This window comes from Phascolarctos cinereus, unplaced genomic scaffold (assembly GCF_003287225.1).
Source record: "Phascolarctos cinereus isolate Bilbo 61053 unplaced genomic scaffold, phaCin_HiC Scaffold_4;HRSCAF=312, whole genome shotgun sequence".
Classification (NCBI taxonomy): Eukaryota; Metazoa; Chordata; class Mammalia; order Diprotodontia; family Phascolarctidae; genus Phascolarctos; species Phascolarctos cinereus.
In genome coordinates, this window is record NW_027555847.1 from 224,018,802 (window position 1) to 224,041,561 (window position 22,760).

The following is a 22,760-nucleotide window of genomic DNA, read 5'->3' on the forward strand; positions in this document are numbered from 1 at the left end:
AGAGAATGGTCTTTTGAAATTACATTTTAGGAAGAATAATGTGGTATGCATCCAATAGATGGACTCATGTAGGGAGAGATCCAAGGAAGGGACATCAGTTACAAACCTACTCCAGCATGGCAGCAATGCAGGGATGAGATGATATAAGTTTACACTAGAGTGGTCAAATAGAATGGCAATGACTAAATAAATACAAGAAACATTACAAAAGAAAAAATGATAACTGCTTTGAGATGGTGAAAAAAGAAACAAATATCTTACAATGTTCCAGCTGGAAGAATATTCAGTCTTTCCACAAGTACCTTTTAATAATCCATCACTGACTTTTCTTTCAAACATTCAAGAGCCCTTATTAAATAATCCAAGGACTTAACATTTATTGGGGGGAAATTTAAAATATCATAATTCCAGTGAACTTGACTTGGGCAGAAGGAACATGTCAAGAGGAATGAGCTTTGTTAAGGGGTGGCTATCTAGTGACTCCAAATGTTTTCCTGTTTTAGTTGTACCTCAACCATATGGTATTCTTTGGTGAAATAGAAGCTAATGTAAGAAGAGTTGTTTTGACTGTTTACAAGCTTAGGTATAAAAGGTTGGGTTTTTTAAAACTAGTTTTTGTCACCTGAAAGAAAGCTTATTCTATATTTGATAAATTGTTGGCATAAATATTCAGGTGGAAACTGAAGATCCTTTTACCATTTGCATAGAGAACAAGAAAGGAGATAAATTCTGATGCTCATAGGTGAAACTCTAATTGGGGACACAACCAAAAGAAAATGACTTGTGAGGAATTCTTAATACTGAACTCAATCTATGTGAGCCAAGTCTTTTGACAAATGTTTGTGGAAGGAATGCAAAAAGAAAAAAGAACTAACTGAACTATTTGTTGCCTTCCCAGAGCTATCAATGTCAAACTGGACTTCTATATGAATATTCTGTTCAGTTAATTGACAAAAAATTAAAATAATCAAAATTAACTCATTGCCCATCCAACCAAATGATATTGAAATGACTTTAACGTATATTAGACATCAAAGAACAAGTTTCCAGAAATATCTTTACTGGTTTGTAGAAGGAAAGTTGTTAAATAATGAATATCAAATAAGAATATTTTATTTTTTTCCAATTACACGTAAAGGCAATTTTTAATATTCATTTAAAAAATTGAGTTCCAACTTTCTTCTCTCTCCCTCACCTCCCCTCTCCCAAAGACAGAAAGCAATTTAATATACATTATACATGTTCAATCATGCAAAACATATTGTGATATTAATTATGTTGTGAAAGAACTCACAAATGCAAAGAAAAAACTGAAAAATAGAAAGCATGATTATAGGTATGGGAAAGTAGAATGAGAAGAAGAACTTCTAAGGTTGGTTTGCCTTCTTGGACCTTGGTACAGCCTGCAGGACAATAGGTACAGTTGGTGAAAGAAGTGGCTTATTGCTCAGCTTCAGAGGAATCTGAAACAATTAAGAAAAACAATTAGAGTTCAATAAGTACCCAATACCAAACTATAGAGAGAAAGAGAGGTAGCTACAAACGTTAATGATACCTTAAGTAAAAGAAGATTATACACAGTTAGAATGTCATGTAAAGGAGTGTTACATTGATATGATTGTAATAGAGAGCAATTGTAGCTTTGACCTCAGAGACTGTCACAAGATAGACAATCAGTCAATAAATATGAATTAACTACATACTCGGCTTTCATTAATACTAATATATTGTAAGGTAGATTCAAGAATCTTACTGAAATTAAGATTTTATTCACTCTCATGACCTTTAATGCTACATGTGTTTTGTTCTTGTAAAAGAAAAGAATTAAAAAAGAGTTGCTGTACTTTGGTCTTCAAAAACTATATTGTTTGCAACAAAGAATTTTGTATTATTTGCATTGTTATTATAGTTAAATCAAATTAATTATATACCCACCAATACTTTAATTATTTCTCTCTTGGCTTTCTGTGTATTTCTATTTTAATAATGGTAAGTTAACTCTTAATAGCTTGCTCGCAATAAATACACAAATAATGTGGAATTAAATTTCTCCATGTGTCATGGACATTTCTCTATTTCAAAAACGAAATCATCTCAGTAAAATACCATCCTAACTACTGAAACAAAAGATGTGAATCCTCACCTGTGTTTCTTTGCAAGTTCTAAAGGAAAATTCCTGCAGGAGTCGGCAAGTTGCAACTTTCATATTCATAAGTGCGAATCTCATCCCAATGCAATTTCGGGGACCGGCACCAAAGGGAAGGTACACATAGGGGTTAATGCTCTCCTTGTTTTCTTTGCTGAACCTGATTTTTCAAAACGGAAGGAGAAAAGAGGTAAGTGGGGGGAAAAAGACAATACAATACCCTTTAGAACAATGAATCTGATTTAGGAGACATTCATCAATCAATCAATCAGTAAACATTTATTTGGTGCCTGCTATGTGCCAGGCACTGTGCTAAGTGGTGCAGCTACATAAAGAGTCAAAAAAAAATCCTCGCTCTTAAGGAACTTAGAATGTAATGGGAGAGTTAATACGCAAAGAAATCTTTATAATGCAAGCCATATGCAAGATAAATAGTAAATAATTAACAGAGGAAAGGCAAAACAAAGGAAAGGAATTAAGAGGGGGTGAGGAAAGCTTCCTGTATAGGATGGGATTTGTGTTAGGACTTAAAGGAAGCCAAGGAGGTCAGAAGTCAGAGCAGAGGAGGGTGTGCATTCCAGGCAAGGGGAACAGACAGAGAAAATGCTTGGAGCTGAGCTGGGGTGTTTTGTTTATGGAACAGCCAAGTGACCAGTGAAACTGGATCAAACTGTAAGTGACAAGGAGTAGGGTGGAAGAAGACTGAAAAATAATTAGAGAACGAGGGTATAAAGTGTTTTGAATGACAATTAGAGCATTTTGTATTTGCTCTTGGAGACACTAGGGAGCCACTGGAATTTATTGAGGATGGAGATTACATGATCATACCTGTACTTTAGAAACCTCATTTTCGTGTCTAAATGGAGAATGAATTGATGTGGGGACAGACTTGAGGAAGGTACACCCACCAGCAGACTATCAAAATAATATAAAATTGAGGCGATAAGGCCATTCACTATAGTGGTAGCGGCATGTGAGGAGAGGTAAAAACATTTTTGGAAAATGTTGCATAGGTGAAATTGACAGACCTTAGCAAAAGATTGGATACGGGAGAGTGGAGGAGGAGGGAGATAGTGAATAGCCAAGTAAAACTCTAAGGTTGTGAATCTGAGTTACTGGGAGTATGATGTTGCCAGAAAAAGGGAAGAAAGGAAGGTTTTGTTTTGATTATATTGACTATATTATCTAATATCATTATTAGATTTTATTATATTAAGTTAAATTGGATGTCCAATTCAAGATGTCTGAAAGGCATTTGAAGATGAGAGGTTACAGGTCAGTAGAGAGTTTGGAGCAGGGTAGGTAGATTTGATAGTCAGTGGTATAGAGATGGTAAGTAAATTCATGGGAACTGATGGGCTCAAAAAGTGAAGTAGCATAGAAGGAGAATAGAAGAGGGTCCAGGTCAGAACCCTGAGGGACACTTAGGAATTAGAAGGTGTGATTTGAAAGAAGATCCAGTAAAAGAGACAGAGAAAATGTGGTCGGATATGTAGGAGGAGAACCAGGAGAGAATGAGGTCCCAAAAATCTAGAGAGAAGAGAGGATCGAAAAGGAGAAAGGTCAATTATGTCAAAGTCTACAAAAAGTTCAAGGAGAATGGGGATTGAGAAAAGGCCATTGTGTTTAAAATCAAGAGATCATTAGTAACTTTGCAGAGAGTAGTTTCAGTAAAATTATATCACAAGTGGAATTAAAAAAAAATTTTTTTTTTGCTTTTTGGTGAGGCGATCAGGGTTAAGTGACTTGCCCAGGGTCACACAGCTAGTAAGTGTTAAGTGTCTGAGGCTGGATTTGAACTCAGGTCCTCCTGACTCCAAGGCCAGAGCTCTCTTCACTGTGCCACCTAGCTGCCCCAGAAGCAGAATTTTTAAGAAGTTAAGAGAGGAAGAGAAAGAGGCAATGCCTGGATGGCAGAGCAAATGGAGCATTCCAGACAAATTCTCCCAACATTCTCCTCTAAACAATTTTAACACATCAAGTCAAATTCTAAAATGTCATATTCTTTCATGAGAGGAGATGGACATTCAATGAAATAGGGACTTTGAAACTTTCCTGCTGAAAAAATCAGAGCTGAACAGAAAATTTGATCTTCAAATACAAGATTCAAGAGAAGCATTAAAAATGTAAACAGGAGAGGAAAAAAGTGCTATTCAATAGGTTAAACTGCTTACATCCTTATATTGGAAGATGATACTTGCAGCTCTTGAGAACTGTGTCTTTATTATGACATTAAGAAGGGGAATACATAGAGCATGGGTGTAGAAGTTGACTTTAATATGGTGATAAAAATTAATTATTTAAGGGGTTAAAAAAGGCTTGTACTGGGAGAAGAAGAAAGGAAGAGGCAGAAAAGGGAAAATTACATCATATGAGAAGCTCAAAGACCTATTACAGTAGAGGAAAAGAAATAGGGGAGGTAAACATTATTTGAACCTTCATCTCATCAGATTAGGCTCAAAGAGGGAATAACATATACGCTCAGTTGGATATAGAAATCTATCTTGCCCTATAGGAAACTAGGAGAGGAAAGGGGGAAAAAAGGGAAGGGGTGAATAGAAGGGAGGGAAGAAGGGAGGAAAAAAAGTAGCAGAGGAAAGGGGAAAGAAAAGGGGGGCAGTAGAAGGGAGCACAGATTGAGGGAGGCAGTGATCAGAAGCAAAATACTGGTGAGGAGGGAAAGGGAGAAAGGAGAAAGGAAAACATAAATGGGTGGGGGAATAGGATGGAAAGAAAGACATAGATAGTAATCATAACTGTGAATGTGAATTGGATGAACTCTCCCATAAAACAGAAGCAGATAGCAGAGTGGATTGAAAACCATAATCCTATAAAATGTTCTTGATAGGAAACACATTTGAACCAGAGATACACGAGGAATAAAAGTAAAAGCCTGGACCAGAATATGCTTCAGTTGAAGTAAAAAAAAAAAAAAGCAGGGGTGACAATCCTGATTTCAGAAAAAGCAAAAGCAAAAATAGATCTAATTAAAAGAGATAAGGAAGCAAACTACATCTTCCTAAAAGGTACCATAGACAATGAAGTAATATCAATACTAAACATATATGCACCTGGTGGTATAGCATCCAAATTCTTAGAGAAGAATTTAAATGAGTTATAGGAAGACACAGACAGTAAAATTCTATTAGTGGGATACCTCAACATCCCCCTCTCTGAACAAGGTAAATCTAACCACAAAATAAACAAGAAAGAAGTAAGAAGGTGAATAGAATTTTAGAAATGTTAGGTATGGTTGACCTCTGGAGAAAACAGAAAGGAATATACCCTTTTCTCGGTGGTATATGGCACCTACAAAAAGCTGATCATATTTTAAGGCATAAAAACCTCACAATCCAATGCAGAAAGGCAGAAATATTAAATGCATCCTTTTCAGATCATGATGCAATAAAAATTGTGTGTCATAATGGGCCATGGAAAGACAGGCTAAAAATTAATTAGAAGCTAAATCATCTAATCCTAAGGAATGAGTGGGTCAAACATTAAATCACAGAAACAATCAATAACTTCATCCAAGAGAATGACAATAATGAGACAATAAATTAAAACTTATGGGATGCAGCCAAAGTAGTATTTAGGGGAAATTTCATATCTCCATATGCTTACATGAATAAAATAGAGAAAGAGGAAATCAGTGAATTGGGCACACAACTAAAAAAGCTAGAAAAAGAACAAATAAAAAATCCCCAATTAAATACCAAATTAGAAATTCTGAAAAACAAAGGAGAGAGTAATAAAAATGAAAGTAAGAAAGATATTGAACTAACAAATAAAACTAAGAGCTGGTTTTATGAAAAAAACACAATAAGATAATCTTTTGGTTAATTTGATTAGAAAAAAAAAGAAAGAAGAAAACCAAATTACCAGTATCAAAAATGAAAAGGATTAACTTACCACCAACGAAGAGGAAATTAAAACAACAATTAGGAGTTATTTTGCCCAACTGTATGCCAATAAATATGACAATCTAAGTGAAATGGACAAATAGTTACAAAAATAAAAATTGACCAGATGAACAGAAGAGAAAATAAAATGCTTAACTCCATTTAAGAAAAAAAGAAATTGAATAAGCCATCCATGAACTTCCTGAGAAAAAATCACCAGGGCCAGATGGATTTAGAAGAGTATTCTACCAAACTTTTAAAGAACAACTAATTCTAATACTATATAAACTACTTGGAAAAATAGATGAAGAAGGAGTCCTACCAAATTCTTTTTATGATACAAATATGGTGCTGATACCTAAACCGGGAAGAGCCAAAGCAGAAAAGGAAATTATAGACCAGTTGCCCTAATGAATATAGATGCAAAAATTAAAACAAATATTAGCAGAGTGTACAGCATCTTGTCATGAGGATAATACACTTTGACCAGGTGAGATTTATACCAGGAATGCAGGTTTAGTTTAATATTAGGAAAACTATCAACATAATTGACCATATCAACAATAAAATTAACAGAAATCATGTAATTATCTCAATAGACTCAGAAAAAGCTTCTGATAAAATATTACACCCATTCCTATTCAAACATTAAAGAGCACAGGAATAAATGGAATTTTTTCTTAAATGATGAGTAACATCTATCTAAAACCATCAGCAAGCTTTATATGTAATAAGAATAAGCTAGAAGCATTTCCAGTAAGATCTGGAGTGAAACAAGGATGTCCATTATCACCACTGTTATTCAATATGGTACTAGAAATGTTAACTTAATCAATAAGAGAAGAAAAAGAAATTGAAGGAATTAGAATGGGCAATGAAGGAATAAAGTTATCCCTCTTTGCAGATAATATGATGGCATACTTAGAGAATCCTAGAGAATCAACTAAAAAAACTACTTGAAATAATGAACAACTTTAGCAATTGCAGGATATAAAGTAAATCCAAATAAATTATCAGTATTTCTATATATTACTAAGAAAGTCCAACAGTAAGAGACAGAGAAATTCCATTTACAGTAACTGTAGACAAAATATAATATTTGAGAGTCCACCTATCAAGACAAACCCAGGAACTATTTGAACACAATTGCAAACACTTTTTGTGCAAATGAAGTCATATCTAAATAATTGGAAAAATATTAATTGCTCATGGGTAGGCAGAGCTAATACAATAAAAATAACAATTTCACCTAGATTAATTTACTTATTCATTGTCATACCAATCAAACTATCAAAATATTTTATACAGCTACAAATGTAACAGCAAAAATATATCTGGAAGAACAAAAGGTCCAAAATATCAAGGGAATTAAGGGAAAGGAATGCAAGGGAAGGTGGCCTAGCTGTACCAGATCTAAAAATAAAATAAAGCAGTAATTATTAAGCTACTTGGTACTGGCTAAGAAATAGAGCGGTAAATCAGAAGAATAGGTTAGGAACACAAGATACAGTAGTCAATGACCAAAGTAATATACTGTTTGATAAACCCAAAGACTCCAGCTTCTGGGATAAGAACTCACTATTTAACAAAAATGGAAAATAATAGAAACTATGCCTAGCAGAAAGTAGGCATAGACCAAAGGTCAAAATGGGTACACCATTTGGACATAAAAGGTGATACCATAAGCAAATTAGGAGAGAAAGGAATAGTTTACCTGTCAGATTTATGGAGAAGGGAAGAATTTATGACCAAAAAAGAGACAGAGAACATTATAAAATTAAAAATGGATAATTTTGATTACATTAAATTTTTAAAAAGGTTTTGCACAAACAAAGCCAATGCAACCAAGATTGGAAGGGAAGCAGAAAGCTGGGAAACAATCTTTACAGCCAGTGTCTCTGACAAAGACCTCATTTCTCAAATACATAGAGAACTAAGTCAAATTTATAAGATGACAAATCATTGATAAATGGTCAAAGAATATCAACAGGCAGTTCTCAGATGAAGAAATTAAAGCTATCCATAATCACATGAAAAAAAGTGCTCTAAATCATTATTGATTAGAGAAATGCAAATCAAAGCAACTCTGAAGTACCATATCACACCTATTAGATTGGCTAACATGACAAAACAGGAAAATGATAAATTTTGAAGATGTGGGAAAATTAGAACACTAATGCATTGTTGGTGGAGTTGTAAACTGACTCAACCATCCTGGAGAGCAATTTGTAACTATACCCAAAGGGAGATAAAACTCTGTATGCCTTTTGATTCAGCAATACCACTTCTAGATCTACAATCCAAAGAGATCACAAAAATGGGAAAAGGACCCATATGTACAAAAATATTTATAGCAGCTCTTTTTTGTGGTTGCAAAGAAGTGGAAATTGAGGGGATGCCCATCAGTTGGGGAATGGCTGAACAAATTGTGGTATATGAATGTAATGCAATACTATTGTGCTTTAAGAAGTGATGAGAAGGCAGACTTCAGAAAAACCTGGAAAGACTTGTATTGACTGATGCTGAGTGAAGTGAGCCAAACCAGAAGAATACTGTACACACTAAGAGTAACATTGTGAGATGACCAACTTTGATAGACTTAGCTCTCTTGGCAATGCAATTATCTAAGATAATTCCAAAAGACTCATGATAGCAATTACTATCCACATCTAGAGAAAGAACTATGGATTCTGAATGCAGATCAATGGATACTGTTTTCTCTTTTTATTTTTTTTCTTTCTCATGATTTTTCCCTTTTCTTTTGATTCTCCTTTCAAGACATGACTAATGTGGAAATGTTTAATATAATTATACATGTATAGCCTATAGCAGATTGCACACCCTCTTGGGTAGGGTGTCGGGTGGGAGGAGGAAAAAAATAGAATTCAAGGAGGAGGAGGAGGAAGAGGAGGAAGAGGAGAAGGAAGAAGAGGAGGAGAAAGAGGAGGAGGAGAAAAAGAAGAAAGGAATGAGGGAAATATACAGTTAGCAATCATAACTGTGAATGGGAATGAAATAAACTTACATGGTAACTGGAAGTGATTTGTAGAATGGATTAGATATTAGAATCCAACAATACGTTTACAAGAAACATGCTTGAAACAGAAAGACACACACATGGACTTTAAAAAAGTGGCTGTAACTGAATCTATCATACTTCAACTGAAGTAAAGTAAGAAGGGTTGCAAACATATTAGACAAAGGATGACTAAAAATAGACCTGATTAAAAGAGGCAATTGGGGAAGCTACATTTTACTAAATAGTACCATATACTATGAAGTAATATTAATATTAAACATAGACACAATAAATAGAAACCTAATCAAATTCTTGAAGAAAAAGTTAAACGAGGGGAAAAATAGACAGTAAAATTGGACTATTAATTTATCCCTCTCAAAACTAGATAAATCTAGTTCATAAGATAAATGAGATAAAGATTTAACTCATAATAAATGAGTTAAAGAGATGAATAGAATTTTTAAAATCTTAGATATACTAGACCTCTGGAGAAAATTAAATGGGAATGAAAAGGAAAATACTATTTTCATCAGCTGTATATGATACCTTCACAAAAATTAACTATGTATTAGGATATAACATCACCACAAACAAATAAATAAAAGGAGACATATTGAATACAGTCTTTTTGGACCACAATGAAACAAAAATTAGATGTAATAAAGAGCTTTTGGAGCATAGATTAAAAATTAATTGAAAACTAAATAATCTAATCTTCAAGAATGTGTGAGTCAAGAAACAAATCATAGAAACAATCAATAATTCCATTAAAGACAATAGCATCGATGAGATAACATTCAAAATGAATGGGATGCAGCCAAAGCAATTTGTGGGAGAAATTTTGTACCTCTAAACCACTTGATCAATAAAAGAGAGAAATTGCAAGTCAATGAAATGGACATGAAACAAAAAAAATGAAGAGAACAAATTTAAAAATCTCCATTTAAACATCAAAATAAAATAATAAAAAAGGAGAGACTTTAAAATTGTAAATTAAAAAAAGCTTTAAACTAAAAACCGGAGAGATGGAAATCTGGTTTATGAAAAACAAAATAGGTAATCTATTGTTTAATTTGATTTTTTTAAAATAAGAAACCCAAATTACCAGTATTAAAAACGAGAAGGGTGAATGCACTATGAATTCAGGTGAAATTAAAGTAATAATTAGGAGCTGTTTGCTTTTTCATAATTATATGCCAATAAAACTGAAAATCTACATGAACTGGATAAACATTTGCTAAAATAAAAATGCACAGATTAAAACAGGATTAAATAAAATACTTAAATGACCCTACCTTAGAAAAAAGATATTTAACAAGTCATAAATGAGTGTCCTAAGAAAAAAATCCACATGACCACCTGGATTTACAAGTGAATTATAGAAAATATTTAAAGAACAATTAATTCAATATTATATAATCTACTTGAAAAAATAGCTAAAGAACAAGTTCTACCAAAGTCTTTCTGTGACACAAATACAATTTTGATGCCTAAACCTAAAAAGGGACAGCAAAAGAAGAGAAAGAAAACTATTGACAAACATCTCTAATGAATATTGAGCCAAAATTTTTAAATACTAGAAAAAAGACTATAGTAATATATCACAAAGATTATTATGACCAGGTATGACTTGTAATAGCATAGGATTGTTTAACTATTAAGAAAACTATAATTGAACATATCAATTACAAAAAAAAATCATATGATTAATCAACATATCCAGAAAAAGCTTTTGACAAAATATACCACTTATTCATATTTTTAAAACCTAGAAAACATAAGAATAATTGGAGCTTTTCTTAAAATGATAAATAGTATCTATCCAAAACCAAAAGCAAGCATTATTTGTAATGGGAATAGAATAGAACTCTCCCAGTGAGCTCAAGGATGAAACAAGGATGTCCATTATCACCATCATTATTCAGTATGGTACTAAAAATGTTAGGTATATCAATAGCCAAGAAAAAGACATTGAAGCCAGAGGCATAGGCAACAAGGAGGGAAAAAATATCCTTCCTTGAAGATGATTAGATGATATAAGTAGAGAATCTTAGAGAATCAACCAACGAAATCAGCAAACAACTTCAGCAAACTGGAGGATATAAAACAAATCTACATAAATCATCTTCATTTAGGAAGAGATAGAAATAGAACTTTCATTTAAAGAAACTGTAGAAAGTACAAAATACTTGGGAGGCTACCTGCTAACAAACACACAGGAAGGATACAAACATAATAAGAAAAGCTCTTTCACACAAATAAAAGTAGCTCTAAGCAATTGGAGAAATATTTATTGCTCATGAATACACCAAACAAACATAATCAAAAGGACAATTTTACCACAATTAATTTAATTTTTCAGTGCCACATCAAACTCCTAAAGAATTATTTTATAGTGCTAGGGGAATAAAAGAATAAAATTCATGTGGTAGAACAAAAGTTCATGAATATCAAAGGAATCATTAGAAAAAGTGAAGGAGGAAAACATAGTAGTAACAACTTTCAAACTATACCACAAAACAGTAATGATCAAAACATCATGGTACTGTATAATAAATAAAGTAGTTGGTCTGTCAAATAGGTTGGGTATACAACATACATCAGTAAATGACCATAGCAATCCGGTGTTTGATAAACCCAAAGATCCAAGCTTTGTGGGACAAGAATTCACTATTTAAAAAAAAAAAAAGGAAAACTGCAAAGTAGTCTGGTGGAAACTAGCATACATAAACATCTCATACTGTATAGCCAGATAAAGAAAAGATAGGTGATACTTTAGGCACAAAGGGTGAGATCATGAGCAAATTAGTGAAGCATAGGAAAAAAATATATCTTTCAGATGTATGGATAAGGGAAGATTTTATGACCAGAGGAGGATAGAGAGGATCCCAGAAAGTAAAATGGGTGAATTGAATTGCATGAAATTTAAAAGTTTTTGCATAAACAAAACCAATTTTGCCAAACTTGAAGGAAAGCAGAAAACAGATGGGGGGGGAATTTATAGCATGTTCCTCTGATAAAGGTCTCATGTCTCAAATATATAAGGAACTGAGCTAAATTCATTTAAAAAAATATGATCAGTGCCCTATTGACAAAAAGTCAAATATATGAACAGGCAATTTTCAGAAGAAGAAACCAAAGCTATCAGTAGTCACAGGAAAACATCCTCTAGATCAGAACTGATTAGAGAAGTTCAAGTTACAACATCTCTGGGGTACCACCTCAATCCTGTCAGATTGGCTATTCTGAGAGAAATGAACAACAAATTCTAAAGGCAATGTGAAAAAAAAAGTATGCTATAACACTGTTAGTGGAGTTGTGAACTGGTCAAACCATTCTGAAGAACAATTTTGAACTATGTCCAAAGGACTATGAAACCATAAACCCTTTGACCCATCAATGCCACTACCATATCTATATCCCAAAGATATCAAAGAACAGGAGTAAACCCATATGTACAAAATATTTATGGCAGCACTTCTGTGGTGGCAAAAAATTCAAATGGAAAGGATGCCTATCAAGAGGGGAATTGTTGAACAAATTGTTGTATGATTGTGATGGGATGTTATCGTGTTGTAACAAATGATAAGGGTGATGGTTTCAGAAAAACTTGGGAAGACTTATATGAACTGATCCAAAGTGAAGTAAGTAGTTAAGAAGAACAATTCGCACAGAAACAGGAAAATTGCAATAATGGTGAACTGTGAAAGACTTAGCCATTCTGTTTGATACAATAATCTATGATTAATTCCAAAATTACCATGATGAAAAATGTTATCCATCTGTATAGAGAGAAATTATGAATTCTGAATGCACATTGAAGCATATTGTTTTCACTTTACATTTCTTGGTTTTTTACATAAGGTTAAAATGAAAATATGTTTTTACATGACTTTACAGGCAAAACTGATTCCTATTGTCTGACTTCTCAATGAGTGGGGAAGAGTCCAGAAGATGGGAGAGAAAATGAAAATCAAAATTTTAAAAACCATTGCAGCAAGATGGCAGAGTAAAGGCAGAGACTCATCTGAGCTCTCCCCCAAACTCTCCAAAAACCTTTAAAAATGACTCTAAACAAATTCTAGAGAAATAGAACCCATAAAGATATGAAGTGAAATAAATTTCCAGCCCAAAATAGCTTGGAAAATCAGCAAGAAAGGTGAGACAGGAGCACAGTTCAGCACATTCCACTCCAGTGCAGACTGGGCCTGGCAAACCCAGAGCAAAGCTTGGGAGTGACTGAATCAGCAGTGGCAACAGCAGTAGCTGCTTTTGGAGCTCTCAGCCCACAGACATTAAAGGGATAGAACAACTGGTCAGAGAGAGATTACACAGGTCTTGTTGTAAGCAGTGAGGCAGGATTCTGTTGCTTTTTTGGGATTGCAGTCCTGGGTGGCAGTCCTGGGGCAAGGAAGAACACTAGCATAGCAAAGCTCGTGGTAGCTGTATAGAGGGAACTCTCCTCATGGTTCCAGGGCAGAAAAGAGTGCTTGTGGTCACTCACAGATCAGAGCAGAGGCCAGGAGAGGAGTAAACACCTCTCCATAGATCATACCACCTTGGAAGAACTGAAAACTTACAGAGATCTCTAGAAGTCTCTCTGAAAACAGCTGCACAAAACCCCTAAAACTTGGGACGGTGTATCCTCCACCCTGCAAGCAAAGGCCTACTTTAACAAAGAGTTAAAAGTCAACTAATGGGCTGGGGAAATGAGCAACAATGAGAAAAAAACTCTGACTAGAAAGTTATTATGATGATAAGGAAGATCAAAAGACACACTGAGAAAAAGATAACAAAGTCAAAGCTCCTACATCCAAAGTCTCCAAGAAAAATATGAATTGGTCTCAGTCCATGGAAGAGCTCAAAAATGATTTTGAAAATCAAGTAAGAGAGGTAGAGGAAAAATTGGGAAGAGAAATGAAAGTAATGCAAGAAAATCATGAGAAAAGAGTCAACAGCTTGGTGAAGGAGACTCAAAAAAAAAAGTGCAGAAAATAACACCTTAAAAAACAGACTGGGCCAAGTGGCAAAAGAGTTCCAAAGAGCCAATGAGGAGAAGAATGTTTTGAAAAGCAAAATTGGCCAAATGGAAAAGGAGGTTCAAAATATCACTGAAGAACATAATTCCTTAAACATTAGAATGGAGCAAATGGAAGCTAATGACTTTATGAGAAAACAAGAAGCAATAAAACAAAGCCAAAGAATAAAAAAATTTGAAGACAATATGAAATATCTCATTGTAAAAACAGCTGATATGGAAAATAGATCCAGAAGAGATAATTTAAAAATTATTGGACTACCTGACAGCCTTGATCAAAAAAAGAGCTTTTCTATATCAGATTGTCTGCTGTCTTTAAGTGGAGAGAGGGGAGGGAGAAAGAGAAAATTTAAAACTCTAAAGCTTATGGAAGAGAATGCTGAAAATTAAAATTAAATAAATAAATTTTAAAAAATTTTAAAGAGCCTAGACATCATCTTTCAAGAAATTATCAAGTAAAATTGCACTGATATTCTAGAACAAGAGGGTAAAATAGAAATTGAAAGAATCCACTGATCACCTCCTGAAAGCAATCCCAAAATGAAAACTCTCAGGAATATTATAGCCAAATTCCAGAGTTATCAGATAAAGGAGAAAATATTGCAAGCAGCCAGAAAGAAACAATTCAATTACTGTGGAACCACAGTCAGGATAACACAAGATTTAGCAGCTTCTACATTAAAAGATCAGAGGGTTTGGAATATGATATTCCAGAGGGCAAAGGAGCTAGGATTGTGACCAAGAGTTACCTACCTAGCAAAACTGAGTACAATCCTTTGGGGGACAAATTGAACATTTAATGAGATATAGGACTTTCAAGAATTTTTGATGAAAAGACCAGAACTGAATAGAAAGTTTGATTTTCAAATACAAGACTCAAGAGAAGCATAAAAAGATAAATAGGAAAAGGAAATCATAAGGGACTTAATAAGGTTAAACTCTTTACATTCCTACATGGGAATATTTTGAAGTCATAAGAACTTTCTTATTATGAGGGTATTTAGGAGTATATATAGACAGAGGGCATGGCTGTGAGTTGAATATGAAGAGATGATATCTGAAAAATAAAATTAAGGGGTGAGAGGAATGTACTGGGAGAAGGAGAAAGGGAGAAGTGGAATGGGGTAAATTATCTCACATAGAAGAGGCAAGAAAAAGCTTTTACAGCAGTGGAGGGGAAGAAGGAGGAGCTGAGGGGGAGTGAGTGAACCTTACTCTCATCAGAATTGACTCAAAGAAGGAATAACATATGCATACAATTAGGTATTGAAATATATCTTTGGGGCAGCTGGGTGGCACAGTGGATACAGCACCAGCCCTGGATTCAGGAGGACCTGAGTTCAAATCCAGCCTCAGACACATAACACTTACTAGCTGTGTGACCCTGGGCAAGCCACTTAACCCCATTTCCTAACCAAAAACAAAACAAAACAAAACAACAAAGAAACATATCTTACCCTACAGCAAAGCGGTGGGGGATGGGATAAGAGAAGAGGGGGGTGATAGAAAGGAGGGTAGAATGGGGTAGGAGGTGGTCAGAAGCAAACCACTGTTGAGGAGGGACAGAGTGAAAGGAGAGAGAGAATAGAATAAAATGGGGTAGGGGAATAGGATGAAAGGAAATATAGTTAGTAATAATATCTGTGAAAAACAATTGATGCAAGCTTTTTTGATAAAGACTTCATTTCTCAAACATAGAGAGAACTGAGTCAAATTCATAAAAATTCCTCAATTGCTAAATGATCAACAGATATGATCAGTTTTCAGATGAAGTAATCAAAGCAATTTACAACCATATGGAAAATATTCTAACACTATTAATTGGAGAAATGCAAATTAAAACAATTCTGAGGTACTACTTCATGCCTATTAGATTGCTTTAATAGGACAGAAAAGATAAATGACAAATGTTGGAGGGGATTTTGGAAAAATGGGACATTAGTGCACTGTTGGTAGGGTTGTGAACTCATTCAACTATTCTGTAGCAAAATTTGAAACTATGCCCAAAGGGCTATAAAACCATGAATACCTTTTGAACTAGCAATACCACTACTAGGTATGTATCCCAAAAGAGATAAAAAACAAAACCAAAAAAAGGACGTATATGTACAAAAATATTTGCAACAACCCTTTTATGGGGATAAAGAATTAGAAATTGAGGGAATGCCCATCAGTTGGGCATTGTAGCATGCAATTATAATGGAACACTATTGTATTATAAGAAATGATGAGCAGGATGCTCTCAGAAAAACCTGGAAAGACTCACATGGACTAATGCAGAGTGAAATGTACAAAGTGTACAAAGTAACAGCAATATTGTAAGGTGATCAGCTGTAAATGACTTCGGTATTCTCAGCAATACTCTGATCCAAGATAACTCTGAAGAATTTATGATGAAAAATGCTATCCCTCACAGAACAAGAACTAATGATATCTGAATACAGACTGAATCATACATTTTAAAAATTTTACTTTGTTGTTCTCATGGGTTTTTTTTGTCTATGTTTTCTTTCAGAACGTGACTATTGTGGATGTGTTTTGCGTGACTACACACATGTATAATCTATATCTAATTGCTTACCTTCTCAATGCGGGGGTGGGGAGAGAGAAAGGGAGAGAATTTGGAACTCAAAGTTTAAACATAAATGTTAAAAATTGTTGTTACATGTAACTGAGGAAAAATAAAATACTAAATTTTAAAAATCAACATTAAAAATAAAAAGGAGACAGAAAATGTAAATATCAAGAGATCTGCCTTAAGACAGTCTCAGTATCTAAAGCACTACTTGTATATCTTCAGAACAATTCCTTCTTATCATTATGCCATATTTGTTATTTGTCATTTTTAAAAATCTGAAATGAGGCTTGAAAGGCAGAAATTTCAACAGACTCTCAAAAATCTGTTCTAGTATCAATTTTATTTACATTGTGGAGATGCTAAACCTTAACTTCCTAAGAAATCAAAGGAATGAGACTGGTGATCTCATTTTGCAATATTATTTCACTTAGACTAAAGATTTTTTGGGCTGTTGGGTGACAGAATAGATAGAGAGCCAGTCCTGGAGTCAGAAAGACCTTAATTCAAATTTGACCTCAGAAACTTATAAGCTGTGTGACCTTGGGCAAGTCATTTAACCATGTTTGCCTCTGTTTCCTCATCTGTAAAATGAGTTGGGGGAGTAAATGGCAAATCACTCCAGTATCTCTGCCAACAACACCCCTAAAGAGGTGATGAAGAGTGAACTGAACATCAAAACAACAAGAAAAGACTTTAAATAATTCTTTAAAATCCAAAGGCGAAGAAGAAGAGAGTAAATGGAGAGAAAGTGGTAACACCTATTGTAGTTTGAACCTTATTTATTTATTTTTCTTTTACCAGGCAATCAGGGTTAAATGACTTGCCCAAAGTCACACAGCTAGTGATTATCATGTGTCTGAGGCTGGATTTGAACTCAGGTCCTCCTGACTCTAGGGCTGGTGCTCTACCACTGCACCACCTAGCTGCCTCCAAAATTTTATTTGTTTGTTTGGATTTTGGGGGGAAGGCAATGGGGTTAAGTGAATTGCCAAGGGTCACGCAGCTTGTAAATGTCAAGTGCCTGAGGCCTGATATGAACTGAGGCCCTCCTGACTCCAGCAGTGGTCTGCTGTGAGCCTTTTTATTGTATTGTAAACTTTTTCAGAAGGCTGGCTATAAAGGACAGAAAAGATATAGAACAATAACAGGGAGAGAAAGATCAAGTTGGGGGGTTTTCAGGACAGAAAACTCATGGGCATTTTTGTAAGCAGTAGGAAATTAGTCAATAGACAGGGACAGATTGGAAGTAAGTGTAAGAGCATTGATGACAGATGTGGCAATCTCTTAGAAGAGATGGACTCACTTGGACAAGTAAAGGAATTAGCCTTGGTAAGGAATAAGGTTATTTCATTATGTGATACAGGCTAGTAGCAGAAGGCATCATAGTGATGAGAGATGAAGGAGAGGGGAAAAGAAGGAGTTCACTGTGAACAGCCTCATTTTTTTCTGGTAAAATATGAGGGAATGATCTCAGCTGAGAGTGTGGAAAGAGGAGGAGCAGTGGGAGGTTTGAGGAAGGAATAAAATGTTTGAAAGTCACTGTGTGGAATGAGATCATTAGTGTCCTAGCCATATAACTAAGTGGTATCAGAGATGGACTTTGAATTCAGGTCTTCCTGACTCTGAATGTAGCACCATGTCTTCTATTTGATATGCCCTAAAAAATTTACTATCTACTAAGGGCTTAAAAACTTCTACAACTAGAAGTCTCCCAACTCAATGTTCTCTCTAAACTGTCTCAAATAAACAAACACATTGAATAACCTTTTCCCTTGTTTAAAACAATGTGTTTACCTTTCAGGACGGAACTCCTCTGGCTCTGACCAATATTGTGGGTCACGATGCAGGACAAAGGCTGAGGCCATCACCACTGTGCCTTTAGGAATCCTCAGTCCATTGAGCTCAACAGTTTTCTTAGCAACCCTTTCAATCCTGCCAGCTATGGGAAATAGACGGAGAGTTTCACTTATCACCATGTCTAGATACTCCATCTGTACCAGGGCATCATACGTGACTGCTTCCTGCAAAGAGAACAAATAGTTGTAAGTACTAAGTTCTTAGTACTAAGGTGGCTTTCACATCTTTACTCGGTCTTAGAATGAGTCTATGCCAGCTTCACTGTACATCTGGTCACCAGATGTTACAGTAATACCTCCTGGAGGAAAGCTATAAAAATACATTTACTATTGAATTTATGGAATGTTGGGAGTCACTGCAGTTGTCAATATGCTAATGAAGTGATTAACACTTCTGAGCTCTGTCAAAATGAAATTTGTATAAATATTTTCATAAAATTAGCCCTTTTGAACCTGTGACAAAACTCTTGAACCTCAGTAGCAGCTCTATTCCTCTCATCCTCTCACCTTGTTAGGCAAAACTGCATCTATCTCCTTCTGAAGTTTCTGCTGGACCTCAGGGTTAGTGGCCAGGTGGTAAAAGAGAAAGGAAAGGACAGAGCTGGTGGTTTCATAGCCAGCAAAAAGAAAGATAATAGATTGGGCCAGGATTTCCTCATCACTCAGATCTGAAATAAGGCAAGGGAAATATTCAGACAAAGTCATCATACCATTGATACATCATTCAGTCATATCACAAGAAGTTAGGAAAGAAGTCTACCTACCTGACTGCCCAGAATACCTAAAAAAAGATCTGAAATGCATTCAATGACATGACAAGAGCTTTCCACCAAAATCTATCATTACAAGGCAGGAAAGAGATTAAGTCTAACTGGGATTGCTCAAACAAATTTCTCCTATATTTGTTCTGTTCTTTCCACACACCTATCTCATCCTCATTTGTTACTTCTGGGTGTGATAAAAGTGAGATTTCATTTCAGGGAATTCTCTCTTCTTTCTAATACAGTGTCACAGGACAGATACACTAAAAGGCTCTAGTAATAATCCAGAGGAGAGGAGATAAGTGGCTGTGGTAGGGTGGTGGAGTATGGAGTGAAGCAAATATGGAGGAGAAATGTTCGAAGGAGATCACAGATTTAGAGCTGGAAGGGACCCCAATAGCCATGTAATTGGTAATCTGAGGCACGAAGAGGTTAAATGACTTTCCCAAAGTCTCATAGGTGAGAGACTTAGATTTATACCTAGGTTCTCAGACTTCAGAGACCACACTCTTCCCACCATTTCCTGTCTCTGATGAACTCCATGAAGGGAAGGTATCCAAAAGGTAACAATAAACATTGGTTACATTGCTATACATAGTGCCTAGGTTTTGTGGATTATGTTTATACATCATTTCATCTGACCACCATAACTAGCCTGTGAAATTGCTAGTGCAAGAATGCTTCTCTCCATTCTTCAGATAAGGCAGTTGAAGTTCAGAGCAATAAGATAATTGTTCCAAAGTCACTGATTTAGTAACTGGCTGAAGCTGAGACTAGAATCTGGCTTTATGACTCCCAACTCCAGCTCCCCCTTCACTTAATAATGTTGCCTCCATCTGGCTGAATTCTAGTAAGAATGCTCAGCATAGGAGAGTCTATATCCTACTTATGGTTAAATGAGAATAGTGTTCATTTTATAAGCACTATTTTATATTGCAAGAGAAACTTGTATCTTCAGATCAGTCTCTTTTTTCTTCCTGTATAGCTGTGTGAACACTAGCTGGGTTTTTCTTGACAGAGACATCAGAGTGATTTTTCCATTTCCTCCTCTACTTCATTTGACAGATGAGGAAACTGATGCAAAGCATATTAAATGACTGACCCAGGGTCATGCAACTTAGTGTCTGAGGCCAGATTTGAACTCAGGAAAGTGAATCTTCCTGACTCCAGGCCTGGCCCCCTATCCTGTGTGCCAAAGAGCTGTCCAGCTAGCTAAGCACAAATAAAAATGCTCTAGGCCAGGGAATGTAGTAAAATTATAGGATTTAGAGCTAGAAGATAATTGAATGATCATCTGGACCAACACATTTCTTTTACCTATGACATGCAAGTCCAGACAAGTGAAGTGATGCATGTAGGATCCCTCAGGTGTTTAAAAGCACAGTTAGAATAAGATAAATTATTTTCTTTCTTGAAAAAAAAACTGCATTTTTCCCATTTCCCTATGCTTCATTGTTGTCCTAGGTATAGATGAAATAGGGACTTTAGCGTCACCATCCATGCTTACTAACTTGACCATCACAAATTCAAACACACTTTTGAAAATTGGCTCCATCTAGCTCATACTACAGATGCCAAACATCTTTCTGATGTGGCTAGGTTATACCACAGACTGTTGGACTTAGAGAGAAGTCAGATCTGAGTTCAAACCTACTTCAAAGTTTTACTAGCTCTGATACTGTAGAAGTTGCTTAAACTCTCTCAGCTTTACATTCCCCATTTCTAAAATAGAAATAAGAATGACACCAAGCACACAGCATTATTATGAAGATCAAATGAAGTAATTTATGCAAAGTGCTCTGCAAATATTAAAACCCTGTAACATCATCATTGTTGTCATTGTTATTGCGATTGGGTATATCATCTGAGCAAATTGGAAATGGTTTCATGCTTCCACAGATAATGTCCTCAAGATTCCAATTTGTGGCTATCCTCATGCTCAACTTACCTTTTTGAGAATGTGTCTCTGAATTGTTAGAAGTCTGAGAATCCATCATAAGCTGAAGAAAATCTATGCGGTGCTGGAAAAATGATGGAAAACACTAATGCTGAGAAAACACTTGAGAACATAGAAATTATCTATGAACACAGCAAATAAACATCCCTGATGTAGGATAGACAAGTAAAGATATGAATGATTAGAGACATTGTGGCTTCAGCTAAGTGGCAGAATTGGAATTCTACCCAAGGCACTTCCACAAAGGACTTGGAGGGCCAAAGAGCCTGACCCTCAAGTGAATGATATAAGAACTTAAAATCAGATTCCCAAATTTTGAAAGATGATGTCCCAAACACCAGCTCAGGGTTTTGGAAGGGAAGCATACTCTGAAAAACCTACAAGAAAATATTAAATATTCTAAGAAATGAATTCTCTTAAGTCTGACAGAAAGACTTCAATGGTTTAAAATATCATTGATGCGGACACCACAGATTGCAATAGTACAATAACCCCATGGCTGGTTTTCCAGGATCACTATAGGCAAAGAAATTGATCTTACTGTGGTCAACCAATGGGCATACCTAGGACCTAGACTGGTCTTAGGTCAGCAAACATATAATAAATCAACATGCTTAAGCTTGAAGACTTTGCAGCTTGCAAGGATCAACAATTGGTTGCAGTTTTCTGACCTAGTCTTCAAGAATTAAGAGTCATAGCTGTTCCAGAAAAAGGCCTTGGAGTAGAGGCTTTGTGAGAAAATGAAAAATGTTCTCAATGTGGGCCAAGAGCCTATATGAAGAATTTGAATACAAAATTACTGGTATAATTATAATTTTTGTTCTTATTCTCATATAGCCTTTGGTGTTGTTAGTGAGGCCTGTTTTGAGGGTGTATAAACAAAGAAGAAAGATACTTTCTTTTTCCTTGGGTTCTTGCTACACATCATATACCAATTTGCAACATAATATTGAGTACATGTGTCTTATTCCATATATACCATTGTAAATTAATTGAGAGCTGGGACAATGCCTTTTTACACTTTGTACTTCCACAGACACAGATCACTGTCTGGCAAATACTAAATAATAGGAGCATAGAGTTAGAGATGGACATGAGCTTACAAGACACAAAGTGACACTTCTTCAGGTTACACAGTAAGTCCTCAAAAATATCTGACAATTGGAATTGAATAAAAATTATAGTGAACAAAGATAAACATCAGGTAGAAGGGAATACAACTTTTGTTTGCTCTACTCTGAGGATGAAGAATACCACTATTTGTAATGTACACATATTCTTATTCTGAGCATTGGAGAGACCTGCTTACCTTCTGTGAACATATCTTTCGTTCTTCCTTTATTTTTTTAATTGATTTTACTAAGAAATCTGTTGCTTCTTTCGGAAATACAGTTACATCCAATGTTTTTAACAAAGGAACAAGGAATGGAAAAAGCGCTGAGGAAAATAAAAACAAATCCTTATGAAATTATAGGTGATACTACCACCTTTATTTGGAGTGTA

General features: G+C 35.1%; 1 protein-coding gene across 1 annotated transcript in view; it reads right to left on the minus strand.

Moving 5' to 3' along the window:
- Window positions 1-1,039: 1,039 nt before the first annotated feature.
- LOC110201914 (cytochrome P450 3A4-like) overlaps window positions 1,040-22,760 on the minus strand; it is a 41,079-nt gene continuing 19,358 nt past the window's right edge. The window contains exons 8-13 of the mRNA XM_020977782.2: window positions 22,567-22,694; window positions 21,249-21,321; window positions 19,047-19,207; window positions 18,478-18,704; window positions 2,144-2,306; window positions 1,040-1,463 (exon numbers count right to left, since the gene is read on the minus strand). Of these exons, the coding sequence (XP_020833441.1) occupies window positions 1,368-1,463; window positions 2,144-2,306; window positions 18,478-18,704; window positions 19,047-19,207; window positions 21,249-21,321; window positions 22,567-22,694 (848 nt within the window). The 3' untranslated portion in view covers window positions 1,040-1,367. The remainder of the gene's footprint in view (window positions 1,464-2,143; window positions 2,307-18,477; window positions 18,705-19,046; window positions 19,208-21,248; window positions 21,322-22,566; window positions 22,695-22,760) is intronic.